The sequence below is a fragment of the Acanthaster planci genome, linkage group LG13 (genome assembly GCF_054643075.1).
Source record: "Acanthaster planci isolate LZ-2023a linkage group LG13, COTS_SCS, whole genome shotgun sequence".
NCBI lineage: Eukaryota > Metazoa > Echinodermata > Asteroidea > Valvatida > Acanthasteridae > Acanthaster > Acanthaster planci.
The window spans coordinates 4644290-4663847 of record NC_141789.1 but is presented as its reverse complement, the minus strand read 5'-3'; the positions used below and the strand labels follow the sequence as shown (position 1 = coordinate 4663847).

The window sequence follows — 19558 nt, the reverse complement described above, 5'->3', positions numbered from 1 at the left end:
CATGTACACTGTACATGTACGTACGTGTACATGTACTGCACTGGATCATGGAACACACGACGTGCATGCATTCTGCAAGCAATTTGTGTGACTGTACAGCAAATCTCAACTTGACGGATTTTCATTCATTCGAGCTGTAAAGAATCGTAGTGAAAAGATGCCGCTCGCTTACGAGAGAAGTAAGTAATATGGAGTTTCATTTGTGCCACCTTGATTTTGATTCTGATGTGAGATTTTGATAGCTATCAGTGGATTGTTCTAGCATGGAGCTATAAAAAAGGTTCTAGCATCACATCCCGGAAGTAAGTGTTAGCCGTGCTGTCATTACTGAACGTGTGCACAACCAGACGACAGAAAAGCCAGCGAACAGTGTACTTGTGTTTGGCAGACGGGCCCATCAGATCGGCTGCCACTATCCCAAGATTCCAACCTTTTTTTCCCTTTCTAAGTACTGCAACAACCTCCACTATGGGATTTTTTAAGTTGCAGGTGCGTGGTGGCTAGCTTACTCTAATGTGGTGGGTCCCCCTTATCATGCTTCCTTTAGTAGGCCTATCCAAATCCTTCAAATTCTGTCAGCAGGTTTGGAAAGCCTAAACTGCTGCCCAAGTTTTGGAAGAGCCCATTGGTACATGTAGTATCTTATTGCTCAGTCTGTGTTTTAGATATGTCTTGACATGGAACAGCCGTTGAGAAGATTAGGGGTCAAGTGACGTAATGATCAACAACCTTATTTTAAAAATGGCGACTGTGAGAGCGAGCCCGTGAGATTGCATGGGTGAAGACAAAAAGACTGGAAAATACCAGAACAACGTGAATGAAATCATTCAATAAATCGCACTAAGAAGCGGAGAGGCTAAGGGTCATGTCGGTGTGCAAAAGAAATTGCGCCCACGATGATAAGTGGGTGCGCCGAAATTTTCAGTACGCCGACACGAAATTGCTTATACGGATGGGTGGCTAAGGATGGAGCGGGAGTCAGAGTCCGTGCCACACTGTGGGGCTAACCACCGTCGGGAAACGTTTTAGAGAGCACTGAGCATTAGGCTGGGGCTATCAACCTTCCATGCTAGGTGTGTTGGATTATCGAACTGGTGCTTTCACTGTCCAAGATCTGTCAGTACATTTGAGGGGAGAATCCAAGAATTTTTCTTGGGGGGGTGGGAGAGGTCAGGCCAGAGATGTTTTAAATGTCTGATTTTTGCAGACAAGTGGAAACGATGATGAAACATTACACATGATATACATTGTTTATGATGTTATTGATGCACCTACTTTAGTTTTTTTTTCTTTATACTCCCCATTTTTATACTTTTTTTGTCTTAGAGCAGGGGAGAGGTTTGACCCCCTCCCCTTTGAATCCACACTTGCATTTCCTCTTGATTTGGAGGGTTTTTGTTTGGAAAGAAAAGAGAAGTGCACAAGTTAAACAGTAACGTGATGTAAGTCAAGTAACACAATTACATGAAGTTTGGTTGAGCAGTTGGAGGTAAGACAGACATTATCTGCTGTGCGTGTACATGCATTCATTGAATGGAATTCCTCTTGACGCCCTATACAGAAATCCTATGAGAGTGGTCTCCAAAATTCCAAGTGCTTTCTAAATAAATGCTTCAATATTTTCCCTGCTAAATTAGACTTTTTAGGACGTGTTATCACTTTCTGATCGCTGATATGCACCACTGCAGGGAAGATTCAGTGATGTGCATGTATGGAACTCTTTTCCAGATGAGAGTAAATGAAATGCAAGGTTTTGTCATATTGTAAAGTTGCAAACTTTGGGGTTTTTTTCAGAGAGTGTCTTTGCCAGTCTACCCAGAACAGAGCGTGCTCGTGCATTCAATCTCGGCGGTGATCCAAAGGGAAAGAACTTCCTGTGTACGCATGATGTCAATGTCTTCATCCGAGATATTGAGGTGGGCTATTTTCCAAGATTTTCAAAATTAAAACAGTAAGACTTTCCTCACAGAATGCAGCAGACAACTTAAAAACCCTATTGGGTGCTGTTGGGTTTAGCATGCTTAGGGTTAATTTCTAATTTCTCACAGCCTTTTTTTTTAGCTGTCCAGACTGTCATGACAAGATTTTCCACACCTTTGCATTGAAACCTTAATTTTGCCTCACAAAAAATGGTCTCATGAGATGAGCCTATGTGTTTTCATTTGGTTCCAACAGTGAAAATTTTAAAGGAAACCAGATATGAAGCCATATTAAGGGAGCAACAGAAGATTTGGAAAAGGGCGTTGATTTGAATGATACGGGGAAATGTACATTTCTACATTTCCCTGTTTCATTCAAATCAATGTCATATACATGTACATTAACCTACATGTGTGTAGGGCCCACAGGGAAGACAGTTCGTTGATGACTCATGGGGTTACCCTGGTAAAACAAAACAAAATACACAAAGACATGTGCATTCGCTGTGACATTTCCACATCTATTTCTTTTACATGTTTGCGTGCTTGTTTTACCAGTAGATACTTATGAATGGACATTTTGGGTGCCTAAGTCCCACAAACGATGCTACTGATTGTGTAAGATGTGCTTTGACCACAATGCATCATGGAAAAAAGTTGACACACAGGCATTGCAAAAGAGTAATTTGGTGGTTCTTGTTTGCGTGGTTCCTTGATGCAATATGCGATGGACTGCCATCCTCCCCAAGGGTGAAGGAGGGGAGACTTACTTGTGGGGGTCATCAAAGGTCAACGAGTGAAGGGCAGATAACAAACAGCAGGAACGAATATGCCAGAAGTGTAATCAGGCTTGGCATTCTCACATTGCTGTGCAGTGTGTTGCCATGATTTGCCCATATCTGACCAGAATTATGGATGGATCCCAAACCACCTTTTGTTTAGGGGGAGCTAAGAAGACTAGTAAATTTCTCCACATATCCTTTTATGTCCTTTTTGATGGACAAAGCTACATGTCTGAGCTTGTTACTAAGTTTTGGAAAGAGGGGAAATGAAACAGACCCTCCTTACCCAAAAAATAATCGCCTTCAGTATTTGAAAAGGGAGGGGGCTCTGTTGGGGAGCCGTGGTCCCTTTTAGACCCCTCTCACCTTTCAACTGAGACCTTAACTGAATTGCTTATCTGTTACTGATTGATTATTTGAATAACTTGTAATTTATTTTCCTTGACAGAATCCTGCAATCTGTGACATTTATTGCGAGCACAGTGCCCAGACATCAGTGGCCAAGTATGCTCCTAGTGGTTTTTATATAGCATCTGGAGGTATGGACATTAGTTGTTTTAACATTGGCATATTTTTTTACCTTGTTTTGTTTGAAGTGTGAGTGTTGCTCTGCTTACCCAGCTGGTAACCAGCCATGGGCATTTTGCTGTGTACTTTATTTTGACATGCAGAACAGGGTACCATATTCATGTATTTCTAAAGGTTATGTCCTTTACAAGTGCATCCCCATTACCAATTGTTTCACAAGAACAGAGTATGCTAAATCCAATCTTTGATTTAAAGAAACAGGACTGTGAAAAATTCAAACACTACAGATGTATATTTGGTCCATTGATGAGCCTTAAGAACAAAAGGGTACGACTGTTACGAAGTCGCACGCTGGGGTGAAAACTGGCCTCGGCTTAATAAAAATTTAGGATTTTTTTTTTTTAAATAGAAAAGTTTGTCGGTCAAGTTTAGGTTGTCCATATGATCATTCCTTTTCAATTGCTCATGTAGGTGGCAGCAGCCAGGCTTTAGTCACTGCACGCACAAAGCTTCCTGCTGTGCGGTCACATGGCCACCATAAAGAATCAACAATTGGACGGCATGCGATAGCAATCAGGCTTGCTTGCAATGAGTTTATCACATTACGCAAAGAGATGTTGTGCGGTTTGAAGTCTCCACGTTCTTTTTCTATTCATTGTCAGTATTTTGATGGTGGTCTTTTTATATACCAGCCCTTCAAAAACGTTGAGTTAAGTGAATGTAGTGGTGTGGGCATTTTGAGTTATGGAGGTATTTTTGTACATAAAAGCGTATCCTTTGGGCAGGAATGAAAAATGTCTTTGAGATAAGTGGACTTTTGAGTTAACTGACTTTTGACTGCAACCCCTAGGAATACTTACTGGAAGATCATACACATCCTGTGTGAAATTGTCACCAACTGTCGTTCCCATTTATACATTGTCTGATTTAAATTTAGGTAAAAACTTCTTCCACTCTCAAACCACCATATCAAAGTTTTGTAATCAATTGGAGACCCTGAATAATTGACCTCAAGGTGGGCCCAGAGCAGACGCTATTTTCTTAGCAACCGAGGCACCTTTGGTCGGAACTGAACTTCGCTGGTTCATGAACAAGGAGGAAATGCACGCCTCATGGTCACATAGCTATCAACATTATTGAACTTCTGACCGATGTAGCTCTTTTCAACCGATGAGGGGGTTTTCTGCTCAAGGCAGATAGAGGATAATAGGGTCTCTGATTCAAACATATGGGAGGTCTTCCAAAAACGCTGAAGTATGGACAAAAGATGAGCCTTAGTGGGTCCCACTTGCAGGCAAGTAATTATGATGTGTGTTTGTGTTTTCTCTTGTTTTAGATGTTACAGGTAAACTAAGGATCTGGGATACCACACAAAAGGAGCATATACTAAAGTACGAGTACCAGCCAATCTCGGGAAAAATCAATGACATTGCCTGGTCCCCTGACAGTAAGAGGATTGCAGTGTGTGGAGAGGGACACGAGAAGTGAGTTAATCATTCTCGTCAACTTTGTTTTAACTTAACATTTGGCTAATGTTTATGTTTAATTTTGAAAGCTAAATGAACAGCACGTTCTTAACGTTCTGAAATATTAGATGACGATTGTTTCATACTGTGTAAAGAGAATACACAAAGTGGACTTAAAGTTCAATTTGGAATGTTCCAATTGTGCTTTATTGTATTACTCCTACTGGGACCCAGTCCTGATAGCAAGACTGAATATGTCACCCAGTATCCAGTTCGTAAGTGTGAAGTCACTTCAGTTTAAGCCACGCCCACTGCATGTACCCTGCACATACAGTTACTTGCATTGATCACTGCTTACATGGAACCGGAAGTTAACTCCGTCCAGTGGGAGCCTGCAAATCCTGGCGCATTCGCGTGTGTGACAAAGTCACTTACAAACCCACTTACAAACCCACTTACAAACCGGATAGAGATAAAATGAATACAAACAAATACTAATTAGATAATAAACTAAACGTTTCTTGTACCTTTCAAAACAACCAACAAGTCCTTAACCCTAACCCTCTTGGATATTTAAGCTAGACATCCTGCCAGACACATCAGCCTGCATCATTTGTCAAAATGGCTTGCCTGCCCAGTGTAACGGGATCCACCAGGTCAACTCTCCCCAAAGCCAAACAGCCTTGGAGTCTGTGGTTGCCATTCACTACAAGATCCAACAGTGGCATTGTTCAATGGGACTAACTAGCTTCTATTGTCTCAACATCAGCAATTTTTTTCAGCTACTGTTGACTGCCCAGTGCGTCAAAGTGCCTCAGATTTTTCCACCTGTTGCATTGTGCTGTGCCTGGCAGAATTAAGGTTAAAGTAAGATGTCTGGGAAAGGCAAAAAAATCAATTTAAAATTCTAAGCAGCTTTTGGGTATGCAATCGCACCTTTCATTTGTGAATTTTTCCACAATTTTCAAAACGTTTCTGATATGTTTTGTTTTCTACTTTTGCGCCAAGTGAGTGAGTCCTTGAAACACAGACCTGCTAAATAAGTTTGCATTTTCATAGTTATGCAAGTTTAGGATTTTTGTGAACCCCCCCTAGTTGCTTGTGGAAGTCAAAGAGAACTTTGAGGCTGTGAGTTGTACAACATGAGGCTGGCATACATCAAACAGGTGTGTCATGTTATACAGATGTAGTCACATTGTCCGTCTTTTCAACTACCATCTAGGTTTGCTTCGGTGTTCCTGTGGGATACTGGCAGTACTGTTGGTAAGATTGACGCATCCACCAAACACTGCAACGCAGTAGACTACAGGCCCACCCGTCCGTTCCGCATTGTGCTTGCTTCAGAAGATGGGGCCGCGACATTTTATGAAGGGCCACCTTTCAAATATTCAAAGGACCTGAGAGTAAGTCCACATTGAACCATGTCTGCCTTACACGGAATGTAGAGAGAGCTCTCAGATGAAGGAACTTACAAAGCAAATTTGTCCAGCCAGATTTGTTTTGAGTTCTTCCTGTGTGAATGTTTACATACAAGATTCATGCCTGGCTGCAATTCCAATTATCGAGTATTCAAAGGCCTCAAAGTCAGAACGTTCCGATTTCTGTAAAAAAGGAAAAGAATAATAAATAAAAAGAGTCCCAGAAAAAGCATTTTTGAAAAAATATTTAAAAAAAAGGGGTGCCAATTATACCTCAGGGCTGGTTCCCAATTATCAACTAAGACAGTCCAACTGTTCATCTTGTGAGTGATGTCAGTTGAACTGTAGTTAATCAGTGAACATGCCCGTACATTACTGAAAATGTCGTAAGGTGATGAAAGTCAACAACATGCCAACACTTGACTTCAACTTCAGTCATTTGTGCAACACCGGTAAAGTTACCTATTCTTAGTGCCGAACCTAATGAATGGCTTCTAAAAGCCTTGGTTTACCACTTTCAATAAACCTACCTCTAGTCTCAAGTAAATATTTAACCTGCCTTTGTTCTGTCACACTTTTCTTTCTCCCTTGCTCTTCTCTCTCCATAGGAACACTCAAAATTTGTGAACACAACTCGATTCTCCCCCGATGGCAATTTCTTTGCTACGGGTAGCTCCGATCAAAAGGTAGGTCGCAGATATTGGTTGGAATGGACGAAATTGGTGAAAAAAACGTAAGCCTGGGGCTTAGGATCAAGGTTACGGGGGTTGGTGTACAGAAAGCAAATCATCATCTACCAGACACACTTGAGGCACTTCAGTAAAGATGTGCAACAGTTGACTCGTGCATCCATTCACATGTGTGGATAATGTGGTAGTGAACACAGGGGTTGACACTCCTCAAAGATCAGATATGTTTTCAGTGAGTAAATTAGCAGTTCACAATTTGAATAGAAGACCTTTGCACTGGACCACGTCTTCCCTGTGCCCTCAGTTATCCAAGAAAACATGGATAATTTTAAATGTTAAAACTGCACTCTTCAATACATTTAACCCACCAGAGGTGTGAAACACTTTTCGAACACTGAAGAAAAGCATTAAACCACAGACAAATTATATTTTAGATTTGTTGCGCTACGTTTCTCAGTTTTGGTACACGTATCTTTTTAATTTATACACGATAATTACGACAAAAGCTGGTTACCTTAGATCAAGTCGATTCGTCAGTGCGCTCAATTGATTTATTATTAATGTTAGTTCCGACATAAGCTTCTTCCTGTCTTTTTTGCAGGTGTTCATGTATACTGGAAAGGAAGGTGATCTGGTGGTAGAGCTGAAGGATGGTGCCAGAGCCCATGTGGGTGGTGTATATTCGGTGAGCGTGCACTGAGTACTCAAATATCACCAACTTGCCTGGGGAGGGTTTGTCAAGACATCTTGTTTTATATGTAGTTCAGTTGATCATGTTCTGGACCCCCAGGGGTTGTTTGTGATGATAGCATGCTGATGAATATCCAAAGCACGGTTGAATATTCAAACACAATAGTTTAATCCTTAGGATTTTTGCAGACATGCAAATATTGCACAGAGTGTTTGTAATGGGCCGCAGCAGACGTTGCAGTCAGAAAAAAAGACACATTTGATAGCATTAGAATTTTTTCCATCGTGGCTGTGGAAAATCTGAAAGACCATATCTGTGGCTACCTGAGGTTAACCGCATTTTTTTGGGTTTATAGGTGTGCTTTAGTCCCGACAGTACACGACTCCTCTCTGCATCTGCTGACAAGACTGTCAAAATGTGGGATGTTGAAACCCATCAGGTTATCACGTAAGCAATTTTCACTGAGATTTCATTCTGCTGTCCAGAAAAGGTTTCTCCGGAATAATCATTCCCCGAGGATTTGGCGAGATGAGGTCGACTTTTTCAATTTGTTCACATGGGAGCAGGAGTCTTGATCCTGGGTTAGACGTACACCTCAACACCTTCAGGGTTTGACTAAAAATTGGTGGATTACATTATGTCACTAGGATTTTGCAGATTATCCAGTTCCCCTCCCCCTCGGTCTTTCTAACAGAAGTCTGCTGCCTCTGTCAGGACTTTAGCCTGCATCGGTTATTACATTTGCCTTGGAGTGAAAAATTGGGTGTCCCAGCCATTCAGGCTTTCTGCTTTTACATACATGTGGTTAATCTGTTTAACAAAAAAATTGTTCACAAAATGGCTCACAGGGTGGCCAAATGATGTGTCACCCCTCTGGCCAAAGTTCTGTCTTAATCACAGATATATAAATGCGTAGAGTGCCAGTCTTCTGTGATTTTGAAAAGTATGGCCCAAATGATGAAAGGCAGCATGTGTAATAATTGCGTTCTGTGCGCATTACGCATAGAACTCTTGCAGTGTCTGTAGTTGTATACATGTGTTTTCAAAAGTGTGTTAACTTGTGGTTTGATCTTTCTCTCTCTTTGTTTCAAATGCGGACACTGCATTGTTTTGAATCTGCATGGACTGGGTATAGTAAATTTAAATAGAGGATAGTTTTCCATCGAAAAACGGCTTCATAGAATTATTTGGTTGGAATTCTTCTTCTGTCTGTAAATTCTCTATACTAGGGGTGAATTCGCCCACAGTTCTGATTTAAGTCGGGCGCCACATGGATCACAAAATGTTCATGTAATTTTAATGCAAACTGGTTGTCTGTGCATTTGTGTGTCAGTGGTCTTTACGCAGTGCAAAACACTGGTACACTTTTTGGTTGTTTTTGTTTTGCAGGACTTTCAAGTTGGGAGACACCATACAGGATCAGCAATTGTCTATCCTGTGGCAGGGAGATTACATCTTGTCTGCCTCCCTCTCGGGTTATATCAACTACTTGGACAAAAATAACCCGGACAAACCCTGGCGGATTGTAAAGGTGCTACAGTCTGGATTTTTCATGCCCTTCCGTCCCACCAGCAAAGTCATCGGGTCATACTATGTCTTTTGCTCTTTCAGAAAGACAACGCCTTCTGTATGTGTGTGGGAGGGGCTGGCTGGTACCATGTTATAGAAATATACTTATGTGGTTCTCACAGTCGTGTGACTAGTGTGTTAATGCACCTTGATTGAAACTGACCTGGGGAGTTGTAATGTCTCTACAACATTTCGTGTCCTCGGTAGCTATTGTGCAGTACCTTTGCAAATGGGTCCTCATAGTTACAGACAATGACATGCTTGCAAATATGCATGCGAGCTCTCAATTTCTCAGCAGAACTTGAGCACGTCACGGCGTACTAAATTCAAACTTGATGCATGGATTGTAGCTTGGATTTCTAGAAGCGCATTGGTTTGGGACCTCGTAGGTCGAGGACTGAGGCCCGTGGTTAAAACAACAGAGATAGTTATCCTGTCATAACTCAAAGATTTTGGTTTATCAAGGTAGTTTGATAGTAATAGAAATTATGAATCTGCTCAATCAGACTTTTTGACATGAAATTTGGAGGGAGAATGGTTTCATGCTGATCCTGGTCACATCTTTAGCTTTAACTGCATGGGGGGCTCACTGACTTAGCACCCGTCTTGGTTAAAATTCATTTCATCTTGTGTCTGCCCGGCCCTTTCCATACCCCGTTCTGTCCAACTGTAACATCCCTTGCCCCTAAAGACTTCTTTTTATTGTCTTAGCATTCATAGCAATCTCACTGACAACCTCCCATAATGATAGTGTTCATTTTATTGGTAGCCATGCGGCCTTAACGCAATATAAATCAGCAAAGTGTATTTCCCACCAAAGGACCCTCCATTGCCAGGAAAATTACACCCGCTGTTGGGCCAGCCCGGGGGTTATTGATACCTTAGGGAGACATTCCCATAGACTCATGTACAAACTGTTATTCCTTCAACTCTTAAACAACAAAGATTTTATTTGCTCTCCTTCAAGTACCATGAAGTTACAGAGACTCTCATCTGTCCCCAGATATTGAATGTTTCCCTGAGAAGTGTCTCCCAAATACCACATTTGCTAGTGTAATTATTTTATTTAAGTTATGTTGTAAAAACAAAATTGCTTGACTGTTGTTTACAACTTGTCTTTGCTGACTTTAGGGCCACAACAAAAACATCTCAACGTTTGCTCTGTCAAGCGACGCATCCTGCATCTACTCGGCTGACATCGATTGTAATGTTAATATCCTTTGAAAAGCATATTCTGTCATCTTTATAGCATCGCTGTTATGAAGTGGACAAAACTCTGACGGTGGAATTTTAACTCATGTTCACCTTGGAGTGCTCAGTTTGGAAAGAACCAGGGGAGTTATACCGAATAAGCTAAAACAAAAATCCCGCCAAAATGGTCCAGCAAAGTTGGGTCTTCGTGAGAATATCTTTTGGTGTATCTTCTTTGTCAGAGAGTAGTATTGCTGCAAAATATCTAGAGTGCACTGCAGCTCTGAGAAATCATTGCTCCCAGTTGAAACTTGGGATTGAACATTTCGAACAAACTCAAAATGCTTACGAGGTTTGTAAAGAAATATCTGGTCCGATTTGGAACAGTCATATCGTTATGTCAGTTGTTTGCCATGTGGCAGTATTGACGAGTTGGGCGAGTGCACTGTGGCAGTGTTTGAAGTGATCTTTCAGAGCAACAACTATATCCCTTTACAATATGTGCTTATCGGGTACTCGCAATCAGCAAAAACCTGAACCGAGCTTTACACGTAAGATCTAGATGTAACTGATTTGAGCGTGTTCCACACAGGCACGTTATAGTAAAACCACCTTTCCACTGGTGCATTCTCGTTGCACTCTGTATGCATATCCATGGTCTACTTCTCAATCCTTTGCAATTACATTGTACACACTTCCTGTCTGACACATCTAAAAATCAGGACCTCCTAGGTACCTGGTCAAAAACTGTTTCCTGCTCTGCCTTGGTTCTTCTCTTTACAGTCACGGTAGAATGTTTTGAAAATGGAGTGTCTGTGGCAAATTCATGCCATTGAGAAGTTGTTGGTGACACACAGCCAGATCTATGCCCACAGATGTCCGGTTTTGACACAACCTACGTCAAGTACGCAGTCAGAAACCAGGGCCTTGATCTCTTGTTGGTTTTATGATCCATCACGGCACTGTTGATAGTTCACAAGCAGCATTGTTGTTTCATTTTCAGTTCATCCGTTTTTTTTTTTTAAGTTTTTCATTTTTTCCCTTGACTTGTAATCACTGTGCTGGAATGCGGAGACCAGCGAATGCGAGGCTACCACAGGAAAGTCTCACACCAACATGTTGATGGATATGAGCACCAACGGCGACACCCTGGTCACAGTGGGAATGGACGATAAAATTCGATTCATTGACACAATAAAGAAGGAGTTCACGTGAGTACTCGCACCGGAAGGATCAACGTCACCAACAAATCCGTCAGTCTTGAAATGCCAAATTAAAATATGTTGCAAATATCTTACTGCATTCATCAGTACTTTCTGTCAAGGTGTTGCCATGGCAACTTCCCTTAGAGGATGATGGTCATTCTGCTGTACTGGAGCTTAGCTGTTCAATAGTGTGCTGTCCAAAATCCTTTATAGATACACAATTTAAAGAAAACTGTTTGCACTGTAAAGATGAGATTTTACTTTCCCCAGTTATTAGTGATAAAGAATGCACATAGACACATGTATGTGACGCACAGTTGCTGATTTGAGCACAGGCTGAAACGCCCTGACCCGGTTAATGCAAAGTGCCCAAAAATCCCCACGTTCTGAATATCATGAAGTGACTTGTTTTCTGATGTGCTGATTACAGTGACGAAGTCATTGGATTGGACAGCCAGCCACAATGTGTGACCTCAAAGGGGGATCTTATAGTGGCTGGAACACTTCAAGACGTAAGTTTCAGCGTTGTCCCCAAAGCTGCAAATTTTTCAGAACCTAGGGGATTTCAGTAGCTGTTTCTTGTAGACCAGCTGCAGTGATGAATGGGAAATGAACAGGCATGCGTAATTTTGGGCCACCTGTAAATACTCACTACCCAGACAAGGGATATGTAAACTTTCAGCATTTGAAATGGGTATGCACAAATTTGGTCGGATTTTTGGCATAAGTTTTCACACTTTGACATCTGATTGCACCTTTTGAATAATGACACAGAGCCGGCAGGGTTATGGTACTTGCACTCGTGGAAATGTACTCTGCTACTACACTGCGAGCCATAGCAGTGATTCTACACTTTCCTAGAAATTGTCAGTGACAGACACCCTTGTCGCTTGTCCACTTTTTTCCCAACTTGAATAAGTACCCACTGTATATGCACATGATACAAACAATATTCCAATTTGCAGCGAAAAAAATTCTGTCCGCAGATCTTAATCACTATGTTCAGAAATCATTATTAATTACATGTTTCTAAATCAGCAGTGACACCCTCTTTTATTAATAATGGGCACTCTTGGCCACCTGTGGTTGGGTAAAAAGGCCTGGTTATTCTTAGCACTAATAGCATTCTGGGACATTTTGATAGTATGATTTCATGAAAACGTTATTGAAAACTTCAGTCTCCTCTTTCATCCGAGTTGGGGATTACGACAGTGCACTGGCTTGACAGCCACTTGTTCTCTGTAACCCTCTGCAGCTTTGCTTGTTCAAGGCACACAACAAAGTTGACTCGGACGCCATTCGCTATGAAGCTAAATCAGCCCATCTGAGCCCTGAAGGAAGCTACTTAGCTATTGGTGGGAGTGTAAGTATACAGTATCTGTCAGATTTTCATTCATTCATTCATTCATTTATTTTCCACATAATTGGTTATACATACAGACAGATTAAGGCTACATAAATGTGGACGGAGTCCCTTAAAAGCAAAGCTTGTCGGGAAGGGAACTCCGAGTACATACAAGTAGTTGAACATACGAATTGAATCACATATCACAATAATACACAACAGATTAACAATGGACTACACAAAATGACATAAAATTAGGACTAGTAACCCTGTGAAATAAAAGAGATTAATTAAAACATTGGACTAATTTGTATTCAAGTAACCATCTAATAGCTTGGCCTTATATTTACGTTTGAATAGGGAAGGATTATGAATATTTCGTAATGAGTCATCCAGGGTATTCCATAGCTTTGGACCCTCATGCTTGACTGTTTTTTGTGTCAATGTGGTACGAGCAAAGGACTGATAAAACTGGTTGCACTGTCTAGTACTGTGATTGTGGACATCTTTGGTTTTTATAAACATGGAACAGATATTTTTAGGTAATTTATTAGTATACTTTAATTGCTGCATGAGGGTCCCAAGTTGAAGTAAGTAAATGTCATTGACTTTAAGAGTCTTATGCATATAAAAATTTCTTTCTCATCCTTCCCAACTTACCTTGGCCAAGAACAAACCAGAAATGCAGATCTTTTAATTTCTTATCGCTGAATTTTTTTTCCTGGTCTGGCCAAAATCTGTGTTGTTGGTTTAAGTCCTATCCTATCTGGGGCATGTATGTTTCACCCCCATTCAACGTGTGGAAATGAACGACTTCGACCATACACGGCAGTTACATGATCGGACCCTCGTGGACCATACAGAAATATCCTTAGCAAATTGCCAATCCTCTGTTGAGCCTTCTCGTTTTGCACAAAGTCAACAAACAATCACATTGAAACTCTGTATGTGCTCAAGAGGGCTTAAACTGAATAAAACACCACAAAATCATGAAAAGAAATGCTACATAAATATGAAATTTAGCCTCAAAGTGGTTGCTAAGATGATAAATTATTTCCATTTTTCAATCGTTCACTTGGTCTTTTTTCCCGCTAAATTTCTCGATTTGAGAAGTTTTCCCAGAACAGTGAGACACTGCATACGGCAGGCTAGAATCTCAACTACACAATACAATCAGTTCTATGTAGCTAGAGTTATGAGTTATATTTGATACCTCTGCACAGCGCGATCTATATGTGTTTTACATGCACAAACTGATCTACCATGCACGGTACACTGCGGCCTCACACCTGTACCGCGGCCAGTGTACATATTTATGTGGTTCATGCGTGTAGAGTACATGTAAAACTGGGGATAGAGCTATATACCTTGATTTTCAACATTTTCCAGGCAATTTTATAATGTCAGATAGACCTCGGTTTCAATAATAAACTTCATGTTGACCTATTGTACTTTTGTGTTCGTCTTTCGTTCCTGAGTCACTGAATTCCTTTGCTCGCAAGGCTGTAAGATTATGTGGGATGAAAGGAATCAGTACTGAGTTTGGTCGATATATCGTCCGGTCGGGAAGAAAAAAAAGTCTGAAACCTGAAAAGTCTGAAACCTGAAATCTGAAACCTTCACACCTTTCTCCACCACAGCCCACTTTTGAAAACTTCAGGAAAACTTTGAATTCTTTGATTTGAGCCTTCAAAAATCACATAAAAACGTAAACAAACCGCTTAGGAAAAGAGCTTTCCACAAAAATTACTAGTATTGACCACTCTGGTACTATTTCTTAATTTTATGTTCACAAAACACGTTAGGAAAAGGCCTTATCTTACTATGAAAATATTTTGGGCAGGAATTTTTTATTTCCCAAAAGTGAAAATAAGATGTAAATTTCATGAAAGGAAGCAGCTGTTTGCTTGGCACGAATTCCCATGGCCCTCATTACGCATGCAAATGACCCTAAAAATGGGACATGCGCAGTTATTAATTTTCCTCTGAAACACGTGGGGGGAAGGTTGAAAAACCTGTGTGTCAACCTTTTTTTCTTAGGAAATCCAAGTCGATTCAACACTGACACAATTTGGTGCTCCCCACCTGCAAATTGAAACAATATTTCCTGTGCTAATTGGACTACTTGAGAAACCCTAGAACCTTTTTCAGGTTTTTGTTTGATTTTGCTGGTTAATGTTGGGACATGACTTAATTAACTCGCAGGACAGCAAGATACACATCTACGATGTGGCAGAGGAAAAGCTCAAGGAGGTTGATCAGCTGACCACAAACGAGCCTGTCTGTGCTCTGCAGTTTTCCCCAGATGGATTGCACCTTGCTGCCAGCTCCGGCAAGAAAGTCCTCCTGTTCAAAGTCCAGGAATTTCAGGTGAGTCAACTGTGCCTGGCAGACTTTGTTTTGCACCTCGTGTTCGATTTTGGGGAGAAAAAAAATCAGAGGAGAGGCCTTTTGTATATCAGTGTGTTCGGAATGTTTGTTTGGTTTTTTTTTTCAGCCGGTTGAAAACTTCTGGTCAGGCCACAGTGCCCGTATCAACTCTCTGTCTTGGAGCCCAGATAGCAAACGCTTTGCCTCTGTAGGAGTTGATGGCTCTGTTGGAGTGTGGGCATTGGACACCTTGCGTGGAAGCAACATGATCTTGGGTAATATCTCTGGCATGATTTTTATCCCGGGTTCTGACAAGAGTGTAAAATTACTGTTTGGCTCACTGCCATCTGACAGATAAGAGCTTTTTTTCCACCCAAGCTATCCACTCTGAGCGGGAACAATAGAGGGTGTTTTTTTGTTTGTTTTTTTACATGGCCAAGACACTTCTTCAGTGGGGACTCAACTGTGTGCACATTCAGGTTCATGCACATGTGGCCAGGCCACACTGAGCATGCACGGTCTTCTTGTGCATGCCGGGCACGTGTCTGCATTGGGTTGAAACAAACTTCTCATTAACTTATTGATTCACTGTTACTGAGGGTGCTCTTCAACTGGGGCTGGTTGGACAGGGCCGAGTATTCAATGCTACTAAATGCCATCGGAAAAGGGCAAAAACAGGACATTTCAAACTTCTCTTTGAATTGACGTACCTTCCAAATTTATACTTTATATCGGAATTTGCTCCCGAACAGAAAGGCCGGACCTTTTCTGTTCGGGAGCAAATTCTGATATTCTTTCTGAGATACACAGTTAAAATGCCGACAGTGCAACTGTGTCAAGTTCCATGTTTTCCTTGAATTTGTTCCGTGTACCATTTGACTATACTACTGATGTACTGTATTGGCCAACAGCAATTGATGGGGTGTGTAGTGTTTTTTGTATTTTGTTTTCGTTTGAATTTTTTTTTTTACATCTGGTTTGTCATATTTGTTCACTAATAAACATTCAGTTTTCATGTCTTTTCATCATGAAATTATCTTTTGAAGAAACTCCCTCTGAAAAAATACATGATTACGTGTTCATTTGGAACACTGCATTGGCATTTGTACTAACAAGACCAGAAAAACAGTGCTATTCAGCTGCATATGGGAATCATCTCTGCCCCTAATTTCTTCTCAATCCAGGTGCCCATCCAAAGACGATCATAACTAAAGTTGCATGGCGAGACAACACCACCATTGTGTCCGCAGGGCACGACAAGTGCATCAAGCAGTGGACAGTGTAGAGGTAGATCGGAAGGCTGGGGGCTGCAGGTCAGAGGTCAGGTCAACGGTCACCAAGAGGTCGGTATTTTCAGAGCATTCTCCTATCTTTAGGAGCATCATTAAGATGCAACATTAAGCATCAGACACAGCTGTGAAAGTGCTTGTCACAAATGCCTGCACACTGCCAGAAACATCATTTTTCAACAGGTCAAATTTGTGACCTGTCACGACAATGAGCCGAAAGTCAGAATTTTCAAAAATTGAGATATTGGCTGAAAGAGAGCTCTCCAATGGTACGTACATGGAACACCTAAGGTAAAAATATAAGGAGACAATGTGACATTCTTTTGGCAGCTTCGCGTCTTTGTTCCCAACATTGTTTCAACATTTCAGACCAGGCACGAACAATGCTATCATCAAAATTGCTGTGAAAATGACATTTTGAAATCTGTGATCCTGCAATATATTTGGAATTAAATAGGAGACAGGTTACTCTTTCCAAGTATTACATAACGCCAAACTCCACTTCAATATTTGAGTTTGAACCCTCAAAATAGCAAAGAGCAGGATGCAACTTTACTCTCATTTTGTCACGTCGGGTCACATTTTATCCAGGGAATTTAATTAAACCCTAATTCGCTATATCCCTCTCCTTAGAGACAGGGAAAAAAGCATTTATCCAAGGCAAAATTCAAAACTCCACAGGCAATTTCTATAGGTTTAAAGCATGAATGGGCGATGAGCAGCAATGTCCCTCGAGGGACATGTTCTTCCTGCAAATAATTAAATACCTTATTAAAAGAAAGGCCCAACTGCACCATTAGGGCGGAGGAGAATTAATTAATTTCCTTTGGGACTATTTCCTTTGGGACTTCAAAAAATTTCAATTTTTTTCTTTTGAACTCAAAAAATGTTTTGTAGGAGTCCGGTCCATCTTTCAAAATAGTATTGAATTGCTTGTGCACACCTGACACACAAGTGAACCTCATCTCAGAATGTGCTGATCCTTCGTGCTGAAGGGGTTAATATTAGCAGTGGCAATTATTTGTCGACCTGGCCTGTCTAAGTGTCACCAGTTGAGGGGGTGCTCCTGCATGGAGCCCTTACCACACTTCACTCAAGTTCTGATCAGAAATGTTGACAGTTTAAGTAGAAGAATGAATGTCTGATTTTGCCCATTTGGTGGCTTCTTGGTGACTGCTAACTCTACCAAAAGATATAGATACAACACAGTTTCTTCCAGACGTCTAGAATTTTGAATATAATTTTGTAAATGTAAGCTTAAAATGTCTACGTTTCAATATTTAGCAAGCTATATTTTAAGGCAAGGAGGTTTTAGTTTTCATTGTAGGGTAGGTAGATGCATGTAATATATAGGTTCAAGATACTTTTTCTTTATCACTGTGATAAAAGCTTCACAATATTCAGAGGTAGGAAGTTATAATCACTGTATTTTTTTAAGTTGTGATTATTGGCAAATTCTCAGTCACATGTATCAGATGGAAGACATTCTATGCAGTCCCAATTAGAGCTTGGTTTCTGGAGCTTGGGAAAAATAACAGTGAAGTGGGTACCCATGTATGTTGCACCGCTGCGCAGAGTGTTTGTGTGAAATGTAATGTGGTTGCGTTCCACGCGGAATAGATTGGTAACTGCATATAAACTGTACATTGGCTCTGTGGGTCATTATTGAATAAAATGATGAATCAGGGTCATAAGGGTGAATGGAGAGATATCTTGCTCAGTTGCAATGCATGTCAGCAAACCAAAGAGAGAAACAGACTGTTCATGTGAATTAAGGAACCTGAACCCCAAGGGTGAATCTAGCACCATTTGTTTGAGGGGAGGGAACTATTTGGTTTGTTAATTTAACCTTTTATGGCCTTTCTGGGGTGAGGCTACATTTGGGGAATATTTACATGCTTTGGTAAAAGGAGAAATGGAATGCAGCCAAAAAAGCCATCCCTTTTTATATTCGACAAAGAAAAAAAATCCCTCATTGTTTTTGGGGGAGCATGGCCTGTTCCCCCCCCCTCCCTTGGCTTACCCTTGTTGATCCCTGTTAGCATTATTTATGCTAAGCATTGCCCCATTCACAAATCTGGATTTTCGTAAGGAACTTGCCCCGTAAATTGTGCGGGCAAGTTTTGAAAACTTTAAATATCTGAGAATTAGGTCACTCCCTGGTGATCAGAAATTCTGTAGAAGAGTTGATAATCCTTTGGTAATTTGCATTTTTGTGGTCTGTAATTTCAGATAGAAGTGCCTCTTACCTAACCAGTGTGTGCTGTTCAGTATATGAAGGCATTTTATTTAAGGGGCAATGAACAATCTTTCACATTAGGGTACATAAAACATGCAGATATTTCTGTCTTTTTTTTTTTTCATTTTAGTTGTGTTAACAAAGAAATTTCTCAAAAGACTATTTAACAACTAGTTGGGAACTTATGCAAAATGAATTAATATAGATTGTTTATAATGGTGTTTCATTTATCCAAACACAACTTTAGCATTTTTCAGCCACTAATTAGAGTTTGAAATCATATGTCAACCAAAAGTATTACCTTCAATTAATGGTGTTGTCACCAACTTGAAGTCAAAAAACAATTTATGAATCAGATGTAACTTGTTCAGAATAATTTGTACTAACTAAATGGAATGAAAATGAGATGAAAATGGCTTTTTAAGTATAAATGCATTTGTCCAAATCTGCTTACACTCTACTTATTTGAGACTTTAATGTGGAAGACGTTTGTCCAACGATTTTCCACAAAAAAAAGGTGTATTTCCCATTCTATAGAATATCTTGATACAGATGTCAATTTCTAAGTATAATTTTGATTAAAGTCAGCGCATAGGTCAGAACATTTATCTCGGCATGTTAGTATTATTTCAAGCAAGTGCTGTTTATAGCCACTCAGTGATTTATTAAGGTTGAAGAATGTGATTTGAGTGGAACTTCTTTGACAACAAAGATGATGTGGGGTGTGTTCTACGTTGTTTAACTGTTGTAAAAGTTGAAATACATAGTCGATGAAATAAACACAGAACCAAACATTTTTTAGAGATTATGTATCTGACAGGGGACAATTACTTTCCAGAGTTCAGAGAATGCAGAAA

General features: G+C 40.5%; 1 protein-coding gene across 1 annotated transcript; it reads left to right on the top strand.

Annotated features, from left to right (window-relative positions):
- The first annotated feature begins 18 nt into the window (after positions 1-18).
- On the top strand, positions 19-19504 carry wdr1 (WD repeat domain 1). Its single transcript, XM_022238741.2, has 16 exons — positions 19-179; positions 1795-1916; positions 3150-3240; positions 4566-4713; positions 5918-6098; positions 6722-6799; positions 7404-7487; positions 7849-7940; positions 8883-9024; positions 10194-10275; positions 11311-11464; positions 11889-11970; positions 12714-12821; positions 15009-15173; positions 15301-15448; positions 16358-19504. Exons 1-16 carry the CDS (start codon positions 158-160, stop codon positions 16456-16458), a joined length of 1800 nt encoding a protein of 599 aa, XP_022094433.2. The 5' UTR covers positions 19-157; the 3' UTR covers positions 16459-19504.
- The last annotated feature ends 54 nt before the right edge of the window (positions 19505-19558 follow it).